General features: G+C 51.2%; 2 protein-coding genes across 10 annotated transcripts in view; one reads left to right on the top strand and one right to left on the bottom strand.

Annotated features, from left to right (window-relative positions):
* Positions 1–23294, bottom strand: part of LOC138357204 (serine/arginine repetitive matrix protein 1-like) — a 37437-nt gene extending 14143 nt beyond the window's left edge. The window contains exons 1-3 of the mRNA XM_069313857.1: positions 23170–23294; positions 21819–21998; positions 6523–7142 (exon numbers count right to left, since the gene is read on the bottom strand). Of these exons, the coding sequence (XP_069169958.1) occupies positions 6523–7142; positions 21819–21998; positions 23170–23294 (925 nt within the window). The remainder of the gene's footprint in view (positions 1–6522; positions 7143–21818; positions 21999–23169) is intronic.
* The window catches only part of LOC123771456 (fasciclin-2), a 244507-nt gene that overhangs the window by 64926 nt on the left and 151989 nt on the right, over positions 1–27592 (top strand). The window contains exon 1 of one of the 9 annotated variants that reach the window (XM_069313706.1): positions 2937–3261. The exons of 7 other annotated variants lie outside the window; for them this stretch is intronic. The gene's annotated coding sequence lies outside the window, so the exon portion shown is untranslated. Of the gene's footprint in view, positions 1–2936; positions 3262–3871; positions 4176–27592 lie in introns of those variants that run through there. One more of the 9 variants, XM_069313705.1, reaches the window with a different exon arrangement.

Below are 27592 nucleotides of genomic sequence, written 5' to 3'. Positions count from 1 at the left end.
TCGATTCTCAAGTCACAATCGACTTAAGAATGGTCCAGGACGGACCGAAACGTCGTCGTCCCTTCACTTCCTAGTGTGTGGTCTGGTTATCTTGAGATGATTTCGGGGCTTTTTAGTTTCCCCGCGGCCCGGTCCTCGATCAGGCCTCCACCCCCAGGAAGCAGCGCGTGACAGCTGACTAACACCCAGGTACCTATTTATTGCTAGGTAACAGGGGCATAGGGTGAAAGAAACTCTACCCATTGTTTCTCGCCGGCGCCTGGGATCGAACCCAGGACCACAGGATCACAAGTCCAGCGTGCTGTCCGCTCGGCGCCCTAACATATGATCAACATATTTCAGCCACGTTATTGTGTCTCCTCGTCTGAACATGAAAGAGTTCAAATATTGAGTGGACTTCAGCCAGCCAAGTTTCTATTGGTTGATGTGAACACCTCTGATGATATCAGAATGTTTGGTAATATGTTTATTGTTTGTGATGTGTGTCTATGTATGTACTAACACGATGTACTGAACGGGGTGAGAATAGCTTGAGCTACCTCATCCCTTTGTGTGTATTTTACCTCAATAAACTTATTTCAATTTCAATTTCTGATGATATGATTGGTTGCAACATTGAAATGCAACCACAGATGCATTTAGCACTTCTCAAGGAATTGCACGCCTTGGATATCATTCTTTTTTTCAACACCAAGTCAGCGCTTTCTCACAGTAGTGAGTCACTCAGAATACTGATGTTGCAAGTACAGCATAGTATCTTCTTGAGGTTATCTTGAGATGCTTTCGGGGCTTTAGTGTCCCTGCGGCCCGGTCCTCGACCAGGCCTCCACCCCCAGGAAGCAGCCCTTGACAGCTGACTAACACCCAGGTACCTATTTTACTGCTAGGTAACAGGGGCGTTCAGGGTGAAAGAAACTTTTGCCCATTTGTTTCTGCCTCGTGCGGGAATCGAACCCGCGCCACAGAATTAAGAGTCCTGCGCGCTATCCACCAAGCTACGAAGCCCCCTAATAATAAAGTTAGTATACTGAATTGTTTAAAAATTGTGTGTGTGTGGTGTGTACTCACCTAGTTGTGTTTGCGGGGGTTGAGCTCTGGCTCTTTGGTCCCGCCTCTCAACTGCTGTGTGTGTGTCTGTATAATATAACATAATATGAACACGATATAACATAATATGAACACGATATAACATAATATGAACACGATATAACATAATATGAACATCGTTGTACTGAACGGGGTGAGAACAGCTTGAGCTACTCATCCCTTTGTGTGTATTTTACCTCAATAAACTGATTTCAATTTCAATTTCAATTTCAATCAGTTCAACTGTCTTCTTGTCTCTAGGAGGAGAGTAGATGTGTGTTGAGTTCTGAAGGGAAGACTAGGGAGATGAAGGGAAACTTGAAGTACCTTGGGAATTGAACTTGCCGGAAGATTGTAGTTTTTGAATTGAACAATAAGGTAACTTACCTTGAGGTGCTTCCGGGGCTTAGCGTCCCCGCGGCCCGGTCGTCGACCAGGCCTCCTTGTCAACTTGTCATAACTTGAAGAAAAAAAAAACATTATAGCTATTGTGTCTCACAGCGCTTCACGGTGAGAGGCACTCCTTCTCAAAGGGTGTGAACCCACACCTGTTGGTTACACCCCACACCTGTTGGTTACACCCCACACCCGTTGGTTACACCCCACACCTGTTGGTTACACCCCACACCCGTTGGTTACACCACACACCCGTTGGTTACACCCCACACCCGTTGGTACACCCCACACCCGTTGGTTTACACCTCACACCCGTTGGTTACACCCCACACCCGTTGGTTACACCCCACACCCGTTGGTTACACCCCACACCCGTTTGCCTGCCACCCCACACCCGTTGGCCACACCCCCCACACCGTTGGCCTGCCACCCCACACCCGTTGGCCTGCCCCCCCACACCCGTTGGCCTGCCCCCCCACACCCGTTGGCCTGCCCCCCCACACCCGTTGGTTACACCCCACACCCGTTGGCCTGCCCCCACACCCGTTGGCCTGCCCCCACACCCGTTGGCCTGCCCCCACACCCGTTGGTTACACCCCACACCCGTTGGCCTGCCCCCCCCACACCCGTTGGTTACACCCCACACCCGTTGGCCTGCCCCCACACCCGTTGGCCTGCCCCCACACCCGTTGGTTACACCCCACACCCGTTGGCCTGCCCCCCACACCCGTTGGTTACACCCCCACACCCGTTGACGACACCCAGCCTCGTTTGTATGAGCCGTAGACTGGCACATGTGTGCACACCTGTGGCAGGTGTTCCCGTTGAGTGAGGAAAACACATGTGGGAGGCAACACCTGGGTCCTGATGAGGGAGGGGGGACAGATTGGACACTCCCTCCCCCTGTGTAGAGAGGGAGGACTTCCGCAAGGTCACCTGTCCCCCCCCCCTTCCCCTTCCTCCCCCTAAAAGGTGTTCCCAGTGTTGGGAGGAGGAGTGGGGACACCTGTAGGGGGTCTACATAGTCCCCAATAGGGGGGGGTGTCCCTTTTGTGGGGAGCAGGGACAAGGGGGGATTATCCCCCTTCCCCCTATTCTTTCTCCCAATATTTTCTCAAAACCTACATCCCATGAACAAATCCACAAGGGCCGTGACGAGGATTCGAACCTGCGTCCGGGAGCATCTTACATCCCATTGTTTAATGGGATCTGCTACACAGGAGTTTTCCCTAATGGGTATGTAATAGCCAGTTGGCTTCACCGGATGATACGTTAACGACCTAGTTCGCCCGTTTCCTGAAAAGTCCAACTTTTCCCCTTATCGGCCGTGTACTTCCTGATAGCCTTGATATAAGAATGTGCTCGCGTCGCGTACTCGTGCCTTATCTCTCGTGGGTTATCGGGAGGCGGTGATAACGAGGCTGGTTGGTGAGGGAACCCACAGTTAATGGTGTTCTTCCCAACTGGTGTGAGAGAGCCTTCTACTGCCTCGCCTGCGGGTGCAGTATACAGCCCACTTAGTGAACAGGAGCGTTGTGTTCTTCCAGTTAAGAGCCTGTTCAACTAGAGTGTTCAGAGAGGGTTAGCGTCTCCCTCCAAGCCCGGCCTGGGGGCCAGGCTTGTATGGTCTGAAGGGCTGCTGCTTGAGGCGGTGTCTTGAGACGCCCCCGAAGGAGTGGTGGACCAACCGGACATCTCAGTATACCTGACGGAATGGCCCAAGACACGCATGAACTGCGGTGCTCATCTTCCAGGATAATCCCTGGATAAATAATCCAGGTCGGTGTTCCAGGATATGATCCCTGGATAATTGAGAGAGTGGACGAGACGCAGAAAGAATGTGGCCACTTCAGCGGCTGTGTGTGTGTGTGTGTGTGTGTGTGTGTGTGTGTGTGTGTGTGTGTGTGTGTGTGTGTGTGTGTGATTCAGTCATGACTAATGTGGAGAGAGGGAGCAGAATGACGCCATCTTCACATGATGCAAACACGCTCTCAGCAGGACAAACGTATTGGTTCCTTCAAGGCCACATGCTTGCGTCTCCGCAGCAAATCTTGGCCATTCCGTAAGGCAAAGCTAATTGTGAGTTGTTGTTGTTTAAGATTCAGTTACTGGGAACACAACGTTCCAAGTAGCACGGGCTATGGTGAGCCCCTAGTGGATTTAACCTGGCACAGGAGCGGGGCTGTAACTTCTGTAATTGTGAGTCAATTGGTGCGTGTATAAAGTAAATCTAGTGAGGTGAGTGAGGCAATTGGACTGATGAGTAAGGTGTAGCAATGGCGAAAGATGCGTGGTACGTTACTCATGTCTAGCCCCATGAAATTTACGTGAGGTGATTCACTTCCTGTTGGTGGTCAGGCAGGGGTGAGGGGAGGGCTCTGTGGGCACTTGCTGCTGCTGCTGCTGCTGCTGCTGCTGCTGCTGCTGCTGCTGCTGCTACTTCCTCACTCAGTCAGCCACTGTCACGCCACTGTCACCACGCCTGCTGAGGACGCCGCTGTGTCCACCCTCGCTGCCCTCAGCATTACAACGTGCTAGTGCTTGATTTACTGTGCAACCCTTTGTCTGGAGATTATCAGGATCTCAGTGAGTCGGTGTCGTACCGTTGAACACTGTTGACTAGCCAGGGATCAGAGGCAACAGTGTAAACAAAACGGACTGTTTGCGTTATTCACTCATCTCTACTGAGTCAGGTGAGTACGTTTTCTAGCTATTTGCATATAGTGGGGAATTATGTCGAGTTTTATGTATATGTATACATGAGTATGTGTACACATGTATATATAACATTAATCATTTTATAACTAGCGTCAAAAGATTGTTATTTGCTTAGCTAAACGAACTAGAGGGGTTCAGTTCCTGAACCGATTATGTGCCTCTGTAATCCTTCACACCACGGGATGGGTATGGGGTGCATAATAAAGCAAGAAATTGAATTTTAGGTCAAAATATAACAGGATATACAGGCGTAAATGATATCCTGGTGTGTGGGTATGTCTTGGCAGGGTATGTGGCCGCGACGCGGTCAGCTGATAAGGCCAGATAACGCTTGATAACAACATGCAGATGTTCGCCACCTGGAGAATTGATCAGCTGTGTGATTTGTAGTCAATACACGTGGGCAGGCGATGAGTCACAATAACGGGGCTAAAGTATGTTGACCAGACCACACACTAGAAGGTGAAGGGACGACGACGTTTCGGTCCGTCCTGGACCATTCTCAAATCGATTGACTTGGGCCATTCTCAAGTTACAATCGACTTGAGAATGGTCCAGGATGGACCGAAACGTCGTCGTCCCTTCACCTTCTAGTGTGTGGTCTGGTCATCAATCAAATACGCGTGTGCTTGTGTATCATGCATTTAGCTTTTTCCCTCTCATCACGAATTCCTCCCATGGTGTGGTTCGATGCCTGGATTACCATCAGTTCTGTCAAATTCCACACCAACTTCTTTTCCTGTTACGACTGATACGTGGCCACAGGAGGAAACCTGTAGACTCGTGGTGCTTAGTAATACCGCAGGTAGGCCTAGCCTAGTAGGCTAGGCCTATCTTAGCCTAATCTGTAGCTTAGGATGTGTGTGTGTGGGGGGGGGGGGCAGGTTTACACACACCATGGGGCCAGGGCCAGGGTAGTAGGATCTCCGTCTGCAGTTTGCATCAAAGGGTCAGATCAACACCTAAGACTGCCAAAGGGGCCGACGCCCCCTACCTCCTCCCCCCACCGCCTCGCAGTGTTAAAACATCATTAATGCTGAGCCTCTTGTGTTCCATGGTGCTTACGCCCCCCCCCCCCCCCCCCTTGCTCCTCTACGCCCTCTTATAGACTCTTCACAATTCTCTCTCTCCACGGGAGACATCTCCCGTCACGCAGGGTGCAGTTGCACCTCCACAGATCTCCAGTATCATCTATTGATACTGGAAATGGCTCAAAAGGGCCACCACTTATGGGCTATTCATGCCCAAGCCACCTTTTGGGTGGCTTAATCTTCTCTCTCTCTCTTCTCTCTCTCTCTCTCCCTCCTTCCCAGACGTGGTTATAGGGGTTGAAAATTGGCCAGCCTTAGTGAACACGACATATTTTTGTTCACGATATCGACCCCCCACCGTAATAAATGCGGTGGTTTAGGGGGAATTGAAACCAACGCAATATTAACGTTTCCTGGGCCCCTAGTGATTATTGGCTCAACGTATTCACCTAGTTGGTTAGTAGTAACCCGCCTAATAACGTAGGTTATTAGGCGTTATCAGTTCTGGTCAAGGACCGGAGTGATGGGTCATTGATCCTCGGAACCACCTCATGGTTCTCCCCCCTCTACCCGTTAGGGGGGGGGGGGTGCCCCAACGACCTAGAGAAGTCCACTGGCATATGAAGCCTGTCATGTCTTCACTGGTCAAAGAGGATAGCAGCTAGACTAAGTTCTTTACGGATGAGCGCTAGATTCCCCGTTCATCAGAACCTCTGGGTGAACGGAACCCCAGAGATTACGATGTTGAAAAGGTTCAAAGAACATTGAACAACTCGTCTCTGAGTGCAGTATTTCCAGAAGTTTGACTCTCCGTAAAAGAGATTTATTGTGATGTCGACTTAATGGCCGGTCAGTTCCCGGAATTGTTTGTACCGTGGAAATTATTGACCTACAGCACCAGGGTTTGTTGACCAGACCACTATTGACCACTAGAAGGTGAAGGGACGACGACGACGTTTCGGTCCGTCCTGGACCATTCTCAAGTCGATTGTGACTTGAGAATGGTCCAAGTCAATCGATTTGAGAATGGTCCAGGACGGACCGAAACGTCGTCGTCCCTTCACCTTCTAGTGTGTGGTCTGGTCAACATACTTCAGCCCCGTTATTGTGACTCGTCGACAGCACCAGAGATGTTTATGTAGTAAATCTGGACGGAGGTCTTACGGGCTATTCATGCCCGTGCCACCTCTTGGGTGGCTTAATCTTTATCAATCAATCGTTGGAGGTCGAGAGGCTCACCATAGCCCGTGCTTCTTGCCCCGCTCCTGTGCCAGGTAAGTTACGGGCTCACCATAGCCCGTGCTACTGGGAACTTGTTCCGAGTAGCTGAATCTATAACAACAACGTTGGCGCCTGTGCTCCAAGGGTGACCGTTGGAGGTCTCTGGTGGCGCCTGTGCTCCAAGGGTGACCGTTGGAGGTCTCTTGTGGCGCCTGTGCTCCAAGGGTGACCGTTGGAGGTCTCTGGTGGCGCCTGTGCTCCAAGGGTGACCGTTGGAGGTCTCTTGTGGCGCCTGTGCTCCAAGGGTGACCGTTGGAGGTCTCTGGTGGCGCCTGTGCTCCAAGGGTGACCGTTGGAGGTCTCTGGTGGCGCCTGTGCTCCAAGGGTGACCGTTGGAGGTCTCTGGTGGCGCCTGTGCTCCGAGGGTGACCGTTGGAGGTCTCTGGTGGCGCCTGTGCTCCGAGGGTGACCGTTGGAGGTCTCTGGTGGCGCCTGTGCTCCGAGGGTGACCGTTGGAGGTCTGGTGGCGCCTGTGCTCCTAGGGTGACCGTTGGAGGTCTCTGGTGGCGCCTGTGCTCCGAGGGTGACCGTTGGAGGTCTCTTGTGGCGCCTGTGCTCCAAGGGTGACCGTTGGAGGTCTCTTGTGGCGCCTGTGCGCCAAGGGTGACCGTTGGAGGTCTCTTGTGGCGCCTGTGCTCCAAGGGTGACCGTTGGAGGTTTGTGGAGTTCAAATTAGTTCGTGTGTTTGAATGGACGCAGTCATGTGTTCGGCATCCTTAGTTCTTGGCTTCCTTTTGAGAGAGACTTGTTAATGTCGGGTCTGTGGTTGCTCTGTACTGTTGTACCCACACTGGTTACTGTTGTACCCACACTGGTTACTGTTGTACCCACACTGGTTACTGCTGTACCCACACTGGTTACTGTTGTACCCACATTGGTTACTGTTGTACCCACACTGGTTACTGCTGTACCCACACTGGTTACTGTTGTACCCACACTGGTTACTGTTGTACCCACACTGGTTACTGTTGTACCCACATTGGTTACTGTTGTACCCACACTGGTTACTGTTGTACCCACACTGGTTACTGTTGTACCCACACTGGATACTGTTGTACCCACACTGGTTACTGCTGTACCAACACTGGTTACTGTTGTACCCACACTGGTTACTGTTGTACCCACACTGGTTACTGCTGTACCCACACTGGTTACTGTTGTACCCACACTGGTTACTGTTGTACCCACACTGGTTACTGTTGTACCCACACTGGTTACTGTTGTACCCACACTGGTTACTGCTGTACCCACACTGGTTACTGCTGTACCCACACTGGTTACTGCTGTACCCACACTCGTTACAGAACGAGTGTGGGTACAGCAGTACAACACCTCTAACACCTCTAACACCTCTCTATTCTATATAGAGGTGTTGGAGGGGGGGGGGGTTATACAACGAAGCAATAATTCTGAAGAATCTCCACTACAGTATTTATTATTTGTTTTACCAACGTACCCCTGTCCCGTCTCGAGTACTGCTCAGTACTCACTTCCCCCTTCAGAGCAGGAGAGATTGCTGAAATAGAGGGAATACAGAGAACATATACGGCACGCATAGACGAGATAAAGCACCTAAATTATTGGGATCGTCTCAAAGCTCTCCAAATGCACTCTCTAGAAAGGAGACGAGAGAGATACCAAATAATATACACATGGAAAATACTGGAGGGTCAGGTCCCAAATCTACACAGTAAAATAACAACGTACTGGAGTGAACGATATGGAAGAAAATACAAGATTGAACCAGTGAAGAGCAGAGGTGCCATAGGCACAATCAGAGAGCACTGTATAAACATCAGGGGTCCGCGGTTGTTCAACGTCCTCCCAGCGAGCATCAGAAATATTGCCGGAACAACCGTGGACATCTTCAAGAGAAAACTGGACGGTTTTCTAAGAGAAGTTCCGGATCAGCCGGGCTGTGGTGGGTATGTGAGCCTGCGGGCCGCTCCAAGCAACAGCCTGGTGGACCAAACTCTAACAAGTCGAGCCTGGCCTCGGGCCGGGCTTGGGGAGTAGAAGAACTCCCAGAACCCCATCAACCAGGTATATGTGGCCCTGCGGGCCGCTCCAAGCAACAGCCTGGTGGACCAAACTCTCACAAGTCAAGTCTGGCCTCGGGCCGGGCTTGGGGAGTAGAAGAACTCTCAGAACCCCATCAACCAGGTATATGTGGGCCTGCGGGCCGCTCCAAGCAACAGCCTGGTGGACCAAACTCTCACAAGTCGAGCCTGGCCTCGGGCCGGGCTTGGGGAGTAGAAGAACTCCCAGAACCCCATCAACCAGGTATATGTGGGCCTGCTGGCCGCTCCAAGCAACAGCCTGGTGGACCAAACTCTCACAAGTCAAGCCTGGCCTCGGGCCGGGCTTGGGGAGTAGAAGAACTCCCAGAACCCCATCAACCAGGTATATGTGGGCCTGCGGGCCGCTCCAAGCAACAGCCTGGTGGACCAAACTCTCACAAGTCAAGCCTGGCCTCGGGCCGGGCTTGGGGAGTAGAAGAACTCCCAGAACCCCAGCAACCAGGTATATGTGGGCCTGCGGGCCGCTCCAAGCAACAGCCTGGTGGACCAAACTCTCACAAGTCAAGCCTGGCCTCGGGCAGGGCTTGGGGAGTAGAAGAACTCCCAGAACCCCATCAACCAGGTATATGTGGGCCTGCGGGCCGCTCCAAGCAACAGCCTGGTGGACCAAACTCTCACAAGTCAAGCCTGGCCTCGGGCCGGGCTTGGGGAGTAGAAGAACTCCCAGAACCCCATCAACCAGGTATATGTGGGCCTGCGGGCCGCTCCAAGCAACAGCCTGGTGGACCAAACTCTCACAAGTCAAGCCTGGCCTCGGGCCGGGCTTGGGGAGTAGAAGAACTCCCAGAACCCCATCAACCAGGTATATGTGGGCCTGCGGGCCGCTCCAAGCAACAGCCTGGTGGACCAAACTCTCACAAGTCAAGCCTGGCCTCGGGCCGGGCTTGGGGAGTAGAAGAACTCCCAGAACCCCATCAACCAGGTATCAACCAGGTAACAGAGCATTACCAAATACTGGAATTCTTTACCCACGTACGAAGCATTACCAAATACTGGAATTCTTTACCCACGTACGAAGCATTACCAAATACTGGAATTCTTTACCCACGTACAAAACATGACCAAATACTGCCCATGGCCACCCCCTCCCCCCCCCCCCCATGTACCGACACGGCCAAATACAGCAAATCCCATAATTTCCCCTCACGGAGCCGGTCGGCCGAGCGGACAGCACGCTGGACTTGTGATCCTGTGGTCCTGGGTTCGATCCCAGGCGCCGGCGAGAAACAATGGGCAGAGTTTCTTTCACCCTATGCCCCTGTTACCTAGCAGTAAAATAGGTACCTGGGTGTTAGTCAGCTGTCACGGGCTGCTTCCTGGGGGTGGAGGCCTGGTCGAGGACCGGGCCGCGGGGACACTAAAGCCCCGAAATCATCTCAAGATAACCTCAAGATAACCTCACGTACAGACCATTACAGTAAATTCCATCGGGAACTTGTGTCGCTTTAGGAAACGATATCTTGAAGCATGTGGGAGTAGGGGTTATCTTGAGGTTATCTTGAGATGATTTCGGGGCTTTTGTGTCCCCGCGGCCCGGTCCTCGACCAGGCCTCCACCCCCCAGGAAGCAGCCCGTAACAGCTGACTAACACCCAGGTACCTATTTTACTGCTAGGTAACAGGGGCATAGGTTGAAAGAAACTCTGCCCATTGTTTCTCGCCGCGGCCGGGATCGGACCCGGGACCACAGGATCACAAGTCCAGTGTGCTGTCCGCTCGGCCCGACCGGGAAGTCGGGCTTGACACAGGGGTGAGGGGGGAATTGTCGTAATCTTCAAATAATCACCTTCAAAGGATACCTTATCAACCAGGCTGCGACTCATACGTCAGGCTGCGAGCAGCCGCGTCCAACAGCCTGATTGACCAGTCCAGCAACCAGGAGGCCTGGTCGACGACCGGGCCGCGGGGACGCTAAGCCCCGGAAGCACCTCAAGGGAACCTATCTTACAGGTATTGGTTATAGCGGGAGGGAGGCGAGGGAATGTTATCTGCGGGTGAATGTTATCTGCGGGTGAATGTTATCTGCGGGTGATAAAGGAAAGTTTGCGAGCGTGATGTTAAATAATCCATACTGGAGCATAATCCTCGTGAAAATGTCCACGGTTGTTCCGGCAATATTTCTTACGCAACGTCCTCCCAGCAAGCATAAGAAATATTCCCGGAACAACCGTGGACATTTTCAAGAGGAAACTACATTTATTCCTCCAAGGAGTGCCGGATCAACCGGGCTGTGATGGGTATGTGGGCCTGAGGGCCGCTCCAAGCAACAGCCTGGTGGACCAAACTCTCACAAGTCAAGCCTGGCCTCGGGCCGGGCTTGGGGAGTAGTAGAACTCCCAGAACCCCATCAACCAGGTATATGTGGGCCTGCGGGCCGCTCCAAGCAACAGCCTGGTGGACCAAACTCTCACAAGTCAAGCCTGGCCTCGGGCCGGGCTTGGGGAGTAGAAGAACTCCCAGAACCCCATCAACCAGGTATATGTGGGCCTGCGGGCCGCTCCAAGCAACAGCCTGGTGGACCAAACTCTCACAAGTCAAGCCTGGCCTCGGGCCGGTCTTGGGCAGTAGAAGAACTCCCAGAACCCCATCAACCAGGTATATGTGGGCCTGCAGGCCGCTCCAAGCAACAGCCTGGTGGACCAAACTCTCACAAGTCAAGCCTGGCCTCGGGCCGGTCTTGGGCAGTAGAAGAACTCCCAGAACCCCATCAACCAGGTATATGTGGGCCTGCAGGCCGCTCCAAGCAACAGCCTGGTGGACCAAACTCTCACAAGTCAAGCCTGGCCTCAGGCCGGGCTTGGGCAGTAGAAGAACTCCCAGGAGCGTGTCAGCTGCTATTGTTGAATTGTTCTTCTCTGGGGTCTCTGGGGTCTCTGGGGTCTCTGGGGTCTCTGGGGTCTCTGGGGTCTCGTCTCTTCTCGAAATGAGACGGACCCGACCACTTGGGCTGGACGGTAGAGCGACGGTCTCGCTTCATGCAGGTCGGCGTTCAATCCTCGACCGTTACCAAGTGGTTGGGCACCATTCCTTCCCCCCCCCCCCTGTCCCATCCCAAATCCTTATCCTGACGTTTGTTCTTCTTTTAGATTTAGCTTCCATGTAGCACGGGCTATGGTGAGCCCGTAATTATTCTAACCCCCCCCCCTTCCATGTGCTATATAGTAGTAATGGCTTGACGCTTTCTCCTGATAGTTAGTTCCCTTGGCTTGGTTACGTCCTGGACCCATAGTGTCTAGATATATCCATACAGGAATACACATGTATTGTGATACATATTTACTCACGTATTATACAATTCCTACGCCAGATAGAGAATTTGACTTTCACCATCTCCAAAAAAGATATAATGGCGACTTGTATTAGACATAACACGCCTCAATGCTCCCGTAAGTCTTCTGTTTTTTTTTTAAGGTATCTGGACCAAGGGTGGGAAAAAAACCCAGCTTTGTCTTCCAAAATTATCACAATACAAAACCTGTCGTGGATTTCCATTGTTCGTTAGGATTTAAGCGCTGTCTTGGGGACCTTTCTTTTCGGCAGGAAGCTAGTTTTTGTTTCCCCTTGGGGAGGAGGCGTTCGTGAGCGCGCGCGCGTGCGTGGGAAAGCGAGCAAGGAAGCGATAATCCCACAGGAGAAATACCTGTGGGATTAGCGCTGATAGCCGGTGTCCACCCCACCACCGGCGATCATTGTATCTGAGCGCCGGTCATTGTATCTGAGAGCCGGTCATTGTATCTGAGAGCCGGTCATTGTATCTGAGAGCCGGTCATTGTATTTCACTGCCGGAGGGCCATCTGGCCAACACGGGAGACATCTCCCGTCACGCAGGGTGCAGTCTCACCTCCACAGATCTCCAGTATCATCTATTGATACTGGTAATGGCTCAAAAGGGCCACCACTTACGGGCTATTCATGCCCGTGCCACCTTTTGGGTGGTTTAATCTTCATCAATCAATCATCTGGCGAAATGCATTGGCAAGACTTTAGAGGTGTGGGTGTGTGTCCCTTCACGATCGACTCTCAGCTGGGTAGGAAATTTATGGCTCAAATAATTCTTTCCCACCCTCCACCTCCTGTTAAAATTGGTGTCGTAATGTAGGTCTATTTTGCGGAATAGGTCACAGTAATGGCAGTGGGCCCTCTCGGTAATGCAGGTATGGAATAGATGCTGGTTCTATGGTGCTATGTTGGATCTAAGACGCAAATGGAGTAGACGAGTAAGAGGGGCAATGTTGGGGTGAAAAGGTGCGGTTTAACTTTATAATATGGCTTATCAGGCTGTGGGGACATTCGTGGCTAAAAATAAGCCGAGTTTTGAGTAGATAGGAATGATAGAAATATGACTGTACCTCACCGTTTCTTTCTCTTTGTCGTCTTTACGTCCCTTTTTCTTCCTCTGCCTCCTCCTTTTCCTGCCCTTTCTTGCTCTTCCTTCCTCTCTCGCGCCCCTCTTCCATTACCAGGCAGAACTCTGTAGCCAGGTATGCTTGCTAAAGCTACACCCAAGGCACCTTAAGCTGGAGCTGCTCGCTGGTCGTAACCTAACCCGCGTGTCTGCTCCGAGCCGGCTGGTGGGGGCGTGTTGTATGTGCTCCAAGCCGGCTGGTGGCGGCGTGTTGTATGTGCTCCAAGCCGGCTGGTGGCGGCGTGTTGTATGTGCTCCAAGCCGGCTGGTGGGGGCGTGTTGTATGTGCTCCAAGCCGGCTGGTGGCGGCGTGTTGTATGTGCTCCAAGCCGGCTGGTAGGGGCGTGTTGTATGTGCTCCGAGCCGGCTGGTGGGGGCGTGTTGTATGTGCTCCAAGCCGGCTGGTGGCGGCGTGTTGTATGTGCTCCAAGCCGGCTGGTAGGGGCGTGTTGTATGTGCTCCGAGCCGGCTGGTGGGGGCGTGTTGTATGTGCTCCGAGCCGGCTGGTGGGGGCGTGTTGTATGTGCTCCAAGCCGGCTGGTGGCGGCGTGTTGTATGTGCTCCAAGCCGGCTGGTGGGGGCGTGTTGTATGTGCTCCAAGCCGGCTGGTGGGGGCGTGTTGTATGTGCTCCGGGCCGGCTGGTGGGGGCGTGTTGTATGTGCTCCGGGCCGGCTGGGCTGGCCGCGAAGTGTCCTCACCGCCTACCTGGCCACCGTGTCTCTTGCAATTTAGAGGAGTTGTGTTGCGTCGTAGCCCATACCATCTGTCATCTTCACTTTTCATCAGTGTGTGTGTTCGGAGGCCTTCGACCAGCGGTGCCTTTGTCAGGGCGTTGATGGTGCTGTCTGACACACACACACACACACACACACACACACACACACACACACACACACACACACACACACACACACACACACACTCACTCACTCACTCACTCACTCACTCACTCACTCACTCTCTCCCCCTCTCTCTCACTCTCACTCTCTCTCTCACACACTCTCTCACACACTCTCTCATACACTCACACACTCTCACACACTCACTCTCTCACTCTCTCACTCTCTCTCTCTCTCTCTCTCTCTCTCTCTCTCTCTCTCTCTCTCTCTCTCTCTCTCTCTCTCTCTCTCTCTCTCTCTCTCTCTCTCTCTCTCTCACTCTCACTCTCGACGATTTGGCTCTCGATAGACAATGTTATGGAGCTTGTCGCTCTGATCAAACCTTGTGGAAGGTTTTTGATGTATCTATGTGTCATGTGTCTTGCTATGTGTCATGTGTCTTGCTATGTGTCATGTATCATGCTATGTGTCATGTATCTTGCTATGTGTCATGTATCTTGCTATGTGTCATGTATCTTGCTATGTGTCATGTGTCTTGCTATGTGTCATGTATCATGCTCCTATTTAATGTTCCTGTGTCGTGTGGGTGAGATCTTGCGAAGGTTCACTGGAATATTTGATTGAGCTGTCTGGTTGATACATGGTTGATTGGGTCGTAAGTCATATGTCTTTTTTTTAACTCTGGGTCGCGTGTCCTGCTCCCATGAGGATATAATGGTGATTAGTAATTCGCAGTAGGCCTATTGAGCCGTGAGAGGCGCATTTATATCTAGTCATCTATCTTCCAAGTTAGGCTTAACAAATTCGAGTGTATGTTTGTTTCTTTAGGCTTGATATTAATTAGTAAGATTATCCGGTCAATTTAAAGTAGTCTCTCCTAACCTGCCAGAGGACCCAAAACAGAAAACGGGACAGGACGTCACTTTCACGCCAGTCGCTTGCATTTTCTAGTACGACAATTTTTGGGCCTTATGTAACGCATACGAGCGAAATGCGACGTTCTTTGTAGGAGGACAGGTTGTGGGAGGACAGGTTGTAGGGGGGACAGGTTGTAGGAGGACAGGTTGTAGGAGGGACAGGTTGTAGGAGGGACAGGTTGCCCGCGCACATAACTACAGTACAGATTGCCTGTAGTATGTATTATACACTAATTACAAAAAAAAAACGTAGCATGGAACAGAATGAGGGTTGACTCAAGCATTTCTTATTGGTACAATATCTCCTCGAGACGAGCTTCTGATCACAGTTCAAAACTCGAGTAAAACTGGTCTGTGCTCAATGGGGGTGGGGAAGGGGGGGGAGGGGCAATTCACCTGAGTGGAGTGAAATGAATGACCTCGTTCAAAGGGCTAAATCATTGTTAACAGCAGTTGGCATAGAGCCAATGACCTTCCAAGATCCACAGTGTCAGAGAAGTAACTAATTTATCATGTTTACTCCCCGAAAGGTTACACATTTCATCGTATCGCAGAGGCCAATATTTGACAATTAGAATGTGTATTAATGCTTCTAAATTTCCTTCACATTTATGAGTTAGGGTAGGAAGACCTGGCTTGCCTGAGAGACCGGACTTGGCTAGATAGGGAGCCTGCCTGCCTGTCTAGATAGGGAGACTGCCTGCCTGGCTGGCTGCCTGCCTGGCTGGCTGCCTGCCTGCCTGCTTGACTGCCTGCCTGCCTGCCTGCCTGCCTGCCTGCCTGCCTGCCTGCCTGCCTGCCTGCCTGCTTGACTGCCTACCTGCCTGCCTGCCTGCCTGCCTGCCTGCCTGCCTGCCAGCCTGCCTGCCGGCCTGGGAAAGCCAATCACTGAAGTGGAGCTAAATTGTCTTTAAACTGCACATTCTTATCCGCTTTGTCAAGAGAAGGCTCTCTCAATTTATTTCTGGATTGGTCGGCATTAATTGCAAGGACTGAGAGACACGAAAGTTGCAATTGCGTCGCTGTTTGCATTGTTTCCCTCGGCCTTGTTGCTGTCAGCACTTAGGCTGTGCAACATTGCTGTCACTCACGCTGTGCAACATTGCTGTCACTCACGCTGTGCAACATTGCTGTCACTCACGCTGTGCAACATTGCTGTCACTCACGCTGTGCAACATTGCTGTCACTCACGCTGTGCAACATTGCTGTCACTCACGCTGTGCAACATTGCTGTCACTCACGCTGTGCAACATTGCTGTCACTCACGCTGTGCAACATTGCTGTCACTCACGCTGTGCAACATTGCTGTCACTCACGCTGTGCAACATTGCTGTCACTCACGCTGTGCAACATTGCTGTCACTCACGCTGTGCAACATTGCTGTCACTCACGCTGTGCAACATTGCTGTCACTCTCGCTGTGCAACATTGCTGTCACTCACGCTGTGCAACATTGCTGTCACTCACGCTGTGCAACATTGCTGTCACTCTCGCTGTGCAACATTGCTGTCACTCACGCTGTGCAACATTGCTGTCACTCACGCTTGTGTTAATGTTGCTTTTATTTATATTTTATTAGCCATGCTCAGTTGTTGCTTCGGTTGGTCAGTTGTTGCTTCGGTTGGTCAGTTGTTGCTTCGGTTGGTCAGTTGTGCCTTCGGTTGGTCAGTTGTTGCTTCGGTTGGTCAGTTGTGCCTTCGGTTGGTCAGTTGTGCCTTCGGTTGGTCAGTTGTTGCTTCGGTTGGTCAGTTGTTGCTTCGGTTGGTCAGTTGTTGCTTCGGTTGGTCAGTTGTGCCTTCGGTTGGTCAGTTGTTGCTTCGGTTGGTCAGTTGTTGCTTCGGTTGGTCAGTTGTGCCTTCGGTTGGTCAGTTGTTGCTTCGGTTGGTCAGTTGCGCCTTCGGTTGGTCAGTTGTGCCTTCGGTTGGTCAGTTGTTGCTTCGGTTGGTCAGTTGTGCCTTCGGTTGGTCAGTTGTTGCTTCGGTTGGTCGGTTGTTGCTTCGGTTGGTCAGTTGTTGCTTCGGTTGGTCAGTTGTTGCTTCGGTTGGTCAGTTGTTGCTTCGGTTGGTCGGTTGTTGCTTCGGTTGGTCGGTTGTTGCTTCGGTTGGTCGGTTGTTGCTTCGGTTGGTCAGTTGTGCCTTCGGTTGGTCAGTTGTTGCTTCGGTTGGTCAGTTGTGCCTTCGGTTGGTCAGTTGTTGCTTCGGTTGGTCAGTTGTGCCTTCGGTTGGTCGGTTGTTGCTTCGGTTGGTCAGTTGTGCCTTCGGTTGGTCGGTTGTTGCTTCGGTTGGTCAGTTGTGCCTTCGGTTGGTCAGTTGTTGCTTCGGTTGGTCAGTTGTTGCTTCGGTTGGTCGGTTGTTGCTTCGGTTGGTCGGTTGTTGCTTCGGTTGGTCAGTTGTTGCTTCGGTTGGTCAGTTGTTGCTTCGGTTGGTCAGTTGTTGCTTCGGTTGGTCAGTTGTGCCTTCGGTTGGTCAGTTGTTGCTTCGGTTGGTCAGTTGTTGCTTCGGTTGGTCAGTTGTGCCTTCGGTTGGTCAGTTGTTGCTTCGGTTGGTCAGTTGCGCCTTCGGTTGGTCAGTTGTGCCTTCGGTTGGTCAGTTGTTGCTTCGGTTGGTCAGTTGTGCCTTCGGTTGGTCAGTTGTTGCTTCGGTTGGTCGGTTGTTGCTTCGGTTGGTCAGTTGTTGCTTCGGTTGGTCAGTTGTTGCTTCGGTTGGTCAGTTGTTGCTTCGGTTGGTCGGTTGTTGCTTCGGTTGGTCGGTTGTTGCTTCGGTTGGTCGGTTGTTGCTTCGGTTGGTCAGTTGTGCCTTCGGTTGGTCAGTTGTTGCTTCGGTTGGTCAGTTGTGCCTTCGGTTGGTCAGTTGTTGCTTCGGTTGGTCAGTTGTGCCTTCGGTTGGTCGGTTGTTGCTTCGGTTGGTCAGTTGTGCCTTCGGTTGGTCGGTTGTTGCTTCGGTTGGTCAGTTGTGCCTTCGGTTGGTCAGTTGTTGCTTCGGTTGGTCAGTTGTTGCTTCGGTTGGTCGGTTGTTGCTTCGGTTGGTCGGTTGTTGCTTCGGTTGGTCGGTTGTTGCTTCGGTTGGTCGGTTGTTGCTTTGGTTGGTCAGTTGTTGCTTCGGTTGGTCAGTTGTTGCTTCGGTTGGTCAGTTGTTGCTTCGGTTGGTCAGTTGTTGCTTCGGTTGGTCAGTTGTTGCTTCGGTTGGTCAGTTGTTGCTTCGGTTGGTCAGTTGTTGCTTCGGTTGGTCAGTTGTTGCTTCGGTTGGTCAGTTGTTGCTTCGGTTGGTCAGTTGTTGCTTCGGTTGGTCAGTTGTGCCTTCGGTTGGTCAGTTGTGCCTTCGGTTGGTCAGTTGTGCCTTCGGTTGGTCAGTTGCGCCTTCGGTTGGTCAGTTGTTGCTTCGGTTGGTCAGTTGCGCCTTCGGTTGGTCAGTTGTGCCTTCGGTTGGTCAGTTGTGCCTTCGGTTGGTCAGTTGTGCCTTCGGTTGGTCAGTTGTGCCTTCGGTTGGTCAGTTGCGCCTTCGGTTGGTCAGTTGTGCCTTCGGTTGGTCAGTTGCGCCTTCGGTTGGTCAGTTGTGCCTTCGGTTGGTCAGTTGCGCCTTCGGTTGGTCAGTTGTTGCTTCGGTTGGTCAGTTGCGCCTTCGGTTGGTCGGTTGCGCCTTCGGTTGGTCAGTTGTTGCTTCGGTTGGTCAGTTGCGCCTTCGGTTGGTCAGTTGTTGCTTCGGTTGGTCAGTTGTTGCTTCGGTTGGTCAGTTGTGCCTTCGGTTGGTCAGTTGCGCCTTCGGTTGGTCAGTTGTGCCTTCGGTTGGTCAGTTGCGCCTTCGGTTGGTCAGTTGTTGCTTCGGTTGGTCAGTTGCGCCTTCGGTTGGTCGGTTGCGCCTTCGGTTGGTCAGTTGTTGCTTCGGTTGGTCAGTTGCGCCTTCGGTTGGTCGGTTGTGCCTTCAGTTGGTCGGTTGCGCCTTCGGTTGGTCAGTTGTTGCTTCGGTTGGTCAGTTGCGCCTTCGGTTGGTCGGTTGTGCCTTCAGTTGGTCGGTTGCGCCTTCGGTTGGTCAGTTGTGCCTTCGGTTGGTCAGTTGTGCCTTCGGTTGGTCGGTTGTGCCTTCGGTTGGTCGGTTGTTCCTTTGGTTGGTCGGTTGTTCCTTAGGTTGGTCGGTTGTTCCTTTGGTTGGTCGGTTGTTCCTTAGGTTGGTCAGTTGTGCCTTCGGTTGGTCAGTTGTGCCTTCGGTTGGTCGGTTGTGCCTTCAGTTGGTCGGTTGTGCCTTCGGTTGGTCGGTTGTTCCTTTGGTTGGTCGGTTGTTCCTTAGGTTGGTCGGTTGTTCCTTCGGTTGGTCGGTTGTTCCTTAGGTTGGTCGGTTGTTCCTTCGGTTGGTCGGTTGTTCCTTAGGTTGGTCGGTTGTTCCTTCGGTTGGTCAGTTGTTGCTTCGGTTGGTCAGTTGCTCCTTCGGTTGGTCAGTTGTGCCTTCGGTTGGTCAGTTGTTTCTTCGGTTGGTCAGTTGCTCCTTCGGTTGGTCGGTTGTTGCTTCGGTTGGTCAGTTGCTCCTTCGGTGGGTCAGTTGTGCCTTCGGTTGGTCAGTTGTGCCTTCGGTTGGTCAGTTGTTGTTTCGGTTGGTCAGTTGTGCCTTCGGTTGGTCAGTTGCTCCTTCGGTTGGTCAGTTGTGCCTTCGGTTGGGCACGTGCCCCTTCGGTTGGTCAGTTGCTCCTTCGGTTGGGCACGTGACCCTTCGGTTGGTCAGTTGCTCCTTCGGTTGGGCACTTGCTCCTTCGGTTGGTCACTTGCACCTTCGGTTGGTCACTTGCTGCTTCGGTTGGTCACTTGCTGCTTCGGTTGGTCACTTGCTCCTTCGGTTGGTCACTTGCTCCTTCGGTTGGTCACTTGCTGCTTCGGTTGGTCACTTGCTCCTTCGGTTGGTCACTTGCTCCTTCGGTTGGTCACTTGCTCCTTCGGTTGGTCACTTGCTCCTTCGGTTGGTCACTTGCTCCTTCGGTTGGTCACTTGCTCCTTCGGTTGGTCACTTGCTCCTTCGGTTGGTCACTTGCTCCTTCGGTTGGTCACTTGCTCCTTCGGTTGGTCACTTGCTCCTTCGGTTGGTCACTTGCTGCTTCGGTTGGTCACTTGCTCCTTCGGTTGGTCACTTGCTCCTTCGGTTGGTCACTTGCTCCTTCGGTTGGTCACTTGCTGCTTCGGTTGGTCACTTGCTGCTTCGGTTGGTCACTTGCTGCTTCGGTTGGTCACTTGCTGCTTCGGTTGGTCACTTGCTCCTTCGGTTGGTCACTTGCTCCTTCGGTTGGTCACTTGCTCCTTCGGTTGGTCACTTGCTCCTTCGGTTGGTCACTTGCTCCTTCGGTTGGTCACTTGCTCCTTCGGTTGGTCACTTGCTCCTTCGGTTGGTCACTTGCTCCTTCGGTTGGTCACTTGCTCCTTCGGTTGGTCACTTGCTCCTTCGGTTGGTCACTTGCTCCTTCGGTTGGGCACTTGCTCCTTCGGTTGGGCACTTGCTCCTTCGGTTGGTCACTTGCTCCTTCGGTTGGTCACTTGCTCCTTCGGTTGGTCACTTGCTCCTTCGGTTGGGCACTTGCTCCTTCGGTTGGGCACTTGCTCCTTCGGTTGGTCACTTGCTCCTTCGGTTGGTCACTTGCTGCTTCGGTTGGTCACTTGCTCCTTCGGTTGGTCACTTGCTCCTTCGGTTGGTCACTTGCTCCTTCGGTTGGGCACTTGCTCCTTCGGTTGGGCACTTGCTCCTTCGGTTGGTCACTTGCTCCTTCGGTTGGTCACTTGCTCCTTCGGTTGGTCACTTGCTGCTTCACTTGGTTATTCATTCCTGTGTGTTCTCAGTTACGGTCTCGTAAAGGGAAGGTATAGTTGTCAAGTACAGACGTGAGCCTTTGCAACACGAGAGAAACATTGCACGATTGAAGGCCACTCACTATGTTGCTCTATGACGCCTCATGCATAAACAGGATATAACGCCCCAGTTGATGTGTGTGTGTGTGTGTACTTATCAGTGCTTATCTATCGGGGCTTATCTTTCAGTGACTATGGGGACGTGAGGTGTAGCTCTGTATGCCCAATTGTTATCTTTGTCGAACCTTTCCTTAGAGTTGTGGATGGAGGTGGCTTCTGCAACTTCTTCCTTGGTGCATTTCATTTGTACGGGTGGTCACGGGGAGCCGGTCGGCTGAGCGGACAGCACACTGGACTTGTGATCCTGTGGTCCCGGGTTTGATCCCGGGCGCCGGCGAGAAACAATGGGCAGAGTTCCTTTCACCCTGTGCTCGTTACCTAGTAGTAAAATGGGTACCTGGGTGTTAGTCAGCTGTCACGGGCTGCTTCCTGGGGGTGGAGGCCTGGTCGAGGACCGGGCCGCAGGGACACTAAAGCCCTGAAATCATCTCAAGATAACCAAGATAACTTGCAACTTGACAGTGATTGTGACAATGGTGCTGTGCGAAGATATATATCTGCCGTGTTCATAGTGATTTGTATGGAAGATGAGGACTGGGGAAAGAGTGCTTAGAGAGAGAGAGAGAGAGAGATTTAATGTGCGCGCGCGCAAGTACTAGAAGATGAGAGTGGATTGATAAGTGTGTTATGACAGGGACACGAGTCTGTCATTACCGGCAGCACCTGCTATGATAACCCGTTGGTACCAGCAGCAGCAGCAGCAGCAGCAGCAGCAGGCATGGTACGTTGACCAGACCACACACTTGAAGGTGAAGAGACGACGACGTTTCGGTCTGTCCTGGACCATTCTCAAGTCGATTGTTAATGTGCACAAGTGCAGGAGTGGTACGTCTGGGACCTGTACCCGGGAGGGTCAAGCGAGAGCTTAGAGCTACGCCTTCCAAACATCTTGTTGATCACTACCATAGCTGGGGTTCTCTCCTTATCACCGCCATACATTTATAACAGAGTATTGGGTTAGTTTCAGCCATCAGTTCGTCTCGATCATTCCTCTTGTTTATTATCCTTAACGTTGATGAGAGGCCTTTCTGATATTCTTGTGGCTTGTTGGTTCTGTTTCCATCTTGGCCTCTTTGTTGTGGGGTTTGTGTAATGCTGCTTTGTCTACTGTGGCAGTTCCTCTTTACTGTTCTGTGTTTTGTGTGTCATATTCCTTCCTAATGCTGCTGCTCCTCCTGCTCTCCTCCTGCTGCTCCTCCTCCTCCTCCTCCTCCTTCTCCTGCTCCTCCTTCTCCTGCTGCTCCTGCTCCTCCTCCTGCTCCTCCTTCTCCTGCTCTAGGTGGTGGTGTGTGATGTGTTGACATGTACTGTGTTGATGGTGATGTTGGTAAGCTTGTGGCCTGAGCTAATAGTTGTTGTTGTTATAGTTTGTGTGGGGGTTGTTGACTTGTTGTTGGTGTATTGCTGCTGTTGTTGTTGTTGAGAGAGAGAGAGAGAGAGAGAGAGAGAGAGAGAGAGAGAGAGAGAGAGAGAGAGAGAGAGAGAGAGAGAGAGAGTGTGTGGGTGTGTGTGTGGGTGTGGGTGTGTGTGTGTGTGTGTGTGTGTGTGTGTGTGTATGTGTGCGTACTCACCTATTTGTGCCAGCAGAATTGTGTATTAGCTCTTCAACGCCGCCTGTTTAGCCTTTGGTTGTTTAAATCAATGACTGCTGACATCTACTATTATATCTACTTTTAAACTTATGAATAGAGTTTGCGACATCTACTATCATATCTACTTTTAAACTTATGAATAGAGTTTGCGACATCTACTATCATATCTACTTTTAAACTTATGAATAGAGTTTGCCTCCACAACCTGCTCCTTTAGCTCACAAAGCTCAGAAATAGCTCATTCCATTTCCCACTATTCTTACGCTAAATGAAAACTTTTAACATCACTGTGACTCGTCAGTCTCAAGCTTCCACCCATGCCTCTTGTTCCATTAGTGTTCAATGTGAACATTTCCTCTATTCCCACTGTCAATCTCCTTAAGTATTTTATACGTCTCTATCATGTCTCCCACCCCCCTTTTTCATTTTTTTTCAAGCGTCATCAGGTTTAGTTCTTTCAGTCGCTCTTCATTTTTCATCCCTCGTAATTGTGGGACGAGTCTCGTCGCAAACCCCCTGAACCCTTTCCAGTTTCCCTGTCTCTATGTTGGGGCTCCATGATCGGGTTGCATACTCTTTAAGACTGGTCTCACGTAGGTAATGTAGAGCGCTCTAAATGCCTCTATATTTAGGTCCCAGAATGATCTAACTTTTGCGGCGTAGCGTATTTTCAGCAGCGTAACTTTACGCTGATGATGATAACATGTTTGTATGTGCTTTTGGGATTTGATTTAGTGCTATGTCCACTCTCAGGTCTCTTTCTCGAGTCGTCATTCATAAATAGTTGTCCTTCATCGTGTGTTGTTCCTTTGGTAACTTGTCACCTAGTCCCATTTCTATCACTTTACACTTGCTCGTATTGAACTTCAATAGCCATTTCACCGACTATCTCTGCAGCTTGTTCAAGTCCTCTCGGAGGATCCTACAATCCACATCCGTCACAACTCCGTCACAATTTCGCGTCATCCGCAAACATCGACATAGAAGACTCAACTCCTGTAGACTAGTCATTTACGTATATTACAACTAGAATTGGCCCCAGCACCGATCTTTGAGGTACTCCACTTACTACCGTTCTCCACTAACAAGTGTGCGTGCGTGCGGGCGCTATGGAGGAAACCCGCTCTCCTGAATTTGCACAATTGAAATCAGTTTATTGAGGTAAAATACACACAAAAGGATGAGGTAACTCAAGCTATTCTCACCCCGTTCAGTACATCGTGTTCGTACATATATAGACACACATTACAAACAATAAACATATTACCGAACATTCTGAGAGATAAACATATACATTTCCTCCTTCACAAGTAGTATGGTATCCGACGTACACACAAATACTTTTATGACCTAGGTATACTGTATAGACAATTTGCAATTTGCAATTAGCACAAGGCATCTTGAAGTATAATTTCCCTAAAGCCAAAAACTAATGTACTGAGACAACCCGTTCTCGCAAATTTAATAAGTCAATATTGACTTATTAAATATGTGCATAGGTGACATACTTAACATAATAGTTTCCCTTGAAAAGCTTCATAGAAAACACCAACCTTACCTAACCTACTTAGTATGTTAAGATAAACATCTTGTTGCTTCGTAATTACAATTATTACCTAACCTATAATAGGTATAGGTTAAGTAATAATTGTAATTACGAAGCAATAAGATGCTTATCTTAAGATACTAACAAGGTTAGGTAAGGTCGGTGTTTTCTATGAATCTTTTTAAGGGTATCTATTATGTTTAGTATATCACCTATGCACGTAGTTAATAAGTCAATATTGACTTTACGAATTTGCGAGAACGGGTTGACTGAGAATGGTAGCAGCCGGCGAGATTAATGTGATATTTCGGTTTGTGTTTGTGGGTCTTTGGGTAATTGAAATTGAAATCAGTTTATTGGGGTAAAATACACACAAAGGGATGCGCTAGCTCAAGCTATTCTCACCCCGTTCAGTACATCGTGTTCATACATATATAGACACACATTACAAGCAATAAACATATTACTGGACATTCTGAGCGGTCCTCGGGTAGGTTAGGTGAGGCTGCGAACGCTTGGGAGAATGGGTTGTTTAGAGTAGGGTGTTGGGTGTGGGTGTGTTGGGGGGGTGGGGGGGGGGTCTCAGGGCTGCCCAACCAGTTCAGCAGCTTATAATGCCTCGTTATATTATATCCTTCTCGCCTTCCTCCTCTTCCGGGTAGGCTGGACCTGCGCTCTGGACCTCCACCACCACCACACCTGCCACCATCACCACCACACCTGCCACCATCACCACCACACCTGCCACCATCACCGCCACACCTGCCACCATCACCGCCACACCTGCCACCATCACCACCACACCTGCCACCATCACCACCACACCTGCCACCATCACCACCACACCTGCCACCATCACCGCCACACCTGCCACCATCACCACCACACCTGCCACCATCACCACCACACCTGCCACCATCACCACCACACCTGCCACCATCACCACCACACCTGCCACCATCACCACCACACCTGCCACCATCACCACCACACCTGCCACCATCACCACCATCACCACCACCACCACACACCACCACCACACACCACCACCACCACACACCACACACCACCACCACCACACACCACCACCACCACACACCACCACCACCACACACCACACACGACCACCACCACCACACCCACCACCACACACCACACACCACCACCACACACCACACACCACCACCACACACCACCACCACCACACACCACCACCACCACACACCACACACCACCACACACCACACCCACCACCACACCCACCACCACCACACACCACCACCACACACCACCACCACCACACACCACCACCACCACCACACACCACCACCACCACACACCACCACCACCACCACCACACACCACCACACACCACCACACACCACCACACACCACACACCACCACCACCACACACCACCACCACACACCACCACCACCACACCCACCACCACACCCATCACCGCCTTGCCAGCTTCGTGTCCTGAGCAAATTTACCCCCAAGATGATTGTTTACAACTCACTTGTCCACGGGATGCTGTTATTAGTGTGTGAGTACGATAATTGTGGGCGGCAGTGGTTGGGCTGTTTGTACTCTTGTACTATCGATTTTCTTGCTGCTCCTGCTGCTGCCAGCCGCTTCTGCTGCTGCTGCTGCTGCTGCTGCTGCTGCTGCTGCTACTGTTGCTAGGCGCTTCTGCTGCTGCTGCTACTGCTGCTAGCCGCTTCTGCTGCTGCTGCTGCTGCTGCTACTGCTGCTGCCAGCCGCTTCTGCTGCTTCTGCTGCTGCTGCTGCTGCTGCTACTGCTGCTACTGTTGCTACTCCTCCTTCCCTCCCACCCCCTGCTGATAGTGTTAGTTCCTGATAGTCCTTTATTCGTACACTGGATGTTGACCAGACCACACAATAGAAGCTGAAGGGACGACGACGTTTCGGTCCGTCTTGGACCATTCTCAAGTCGATTGTGTATTGTCGAACTCCATTGGTACACTGGAGTTCCAGGTTGGAGGCACTTCCACCCCCCCTGGCACTCCACTCTTCTCCTCCCCCTCCCCCCTTCTTCCTCTCGCCCCCTCCCACCCCTCTCCCTCCCCGAGTTATTTAAGTTAAAGATTTTTTACATTTGCCTCCAATTGTATCCGATAAACCACTTGTCCTTAAATCACAAACCTCTATAATATTGTACCAAAGGTGTCCCCAGGAGTAGCACACCTGTAAAGGGCTATAATTGGGACACACACACATTAGCGAATTGACGGATTATTAGCGAATTGACGGATTATTAGCGAATAGACGGATTTATCCGTCATACTCGACTGCAAAAATTGGTTGATTGATGCGCTGAGAACGTATTGAAAAATCCCGAAAGGGCACACATGGGGACAATCAATCATTGGTAATTCATATCGCAAGGCCGACGATGCCCCTTTGTATCGTAGTGGATCGTTAATTGCTTGTTGAGTAGGGGGGGGAGAGATGGGCGTAAGTGGGGTGGATATTAGCAAGGAATTTTGGACCTTGTTTCGGGCGACTGTAAGGACGAAGGTGAAACTGCTCTGGTGTGGGGTTTTTTTTCCTGTGGGGGGGGGCGAGTGATTGACTAGTCAGCTGATTGCAATTGTGTTCCTTCTCGTGATATTAAGTGGGAGGTCAGCAGCTTTTGTTTTGATTGACCTCTGTTTGGTCTCTTGTTCTGGAGGGTACCACATCATCACTGTCCAGCGTCTCTCTCTCTCTCTATCTCTCGCTCTCTGTGAGAGAGAGACAGAGAGAGAGAGAGAGACAGAGAGAGAGAGAGACAGAGAGAGAGAGAGAGAGAGAGAGAGAGAGAGAGAGAGAGAGAGAGAGAGAGAGAGAGAGAGAGAGAGAGAGAGAGAGAGAGAGACAGACAGACAGAGAGAGACAGACAGAGAGAGAGAGAGAGACAGAGAGAGAGAGAGAGAGAGACAGAGAGAGAGAGAGAGACAGACAGACAGACAGAGTACCCAAATGAGCCACAGAGACATTAGAAAGAATTTTTTCCAGTGTCAGAGTAGTCAGTAAATTTTATACATTAGGCAGTGATGTGGTGGAGGCTGACTCCATACACAGTTTCAAGTGTAGATATGATAGAGCCCAATAGGCTCAGGAACCTGTACACCAGTTGATTGACGGTTGAGAGGCGGGACCAAAGAGCCAGAGCTCAACCCCCGCAAGCACAAATAGGTGCGCACACGCACGCTAGTTATCGTGTCAAAGCCTAAGTTTGATGAACAACACTACACAATAGAACGTAATATGTAATCTGAACTTCTTCAATATTGGCATGTGATGTAATATCTTCATTTGTTTTCACAGGTGAGTGTTGGGGAGGTGAGGCCGCCTTGTCCAGTACCCATCGTGAGTAGCATATCTACACTGATGATCTCGGAGGGTTTTGATGTTCTCATCATCATAACTTTGCACTTGCTTGAGTTGAACTCTAGTAGCCACTTGTGTGGTTACTAGATGTGCGCGCGAGGGTGGGTGTGTGTGTGTGTGTGTGTGTGTGTGTGTGTGTGTGTGTGTGTGTGTGTGTGTGTGTGTGTGTGTGTGTGTGTGTGTGTGTGTGTGTGTGTGTACAAGCTTAAATGTACTTGAAAAGTTGAGCAGCCTTAGGACCTGGACCCGCCTTTCCAGCAGCTAGTTATCTGAAGGGTCTACGTGGAGTAAGATCTTACTCTTTGGTCCCGTCTCCTAGCTATTGGTACCTGGAGCGTGCAAGTTTCTGGTCCTATTTCTTTACC

Source organism: Procambarus clarkii, chromosome 76 (assembly GCF_040958095.1).
Source record: "Procambarus clarkii isolate CNS0578487 chromosome 76, FALCON_Pclarkii_2.0, whole genome shotgun sequence".
Lineage (NCBI taxonomy): Eukaryota > Metazoa > Arthropoda > Malacostraca > Decapoda > Cambaridae > Procambarus > Procambarus clarkii.
The sequence above is the reverse complement of the archived record's forward strand: the minus strand, read 5'-3'. Positions and strand labels throughout refer to the sequence as shown.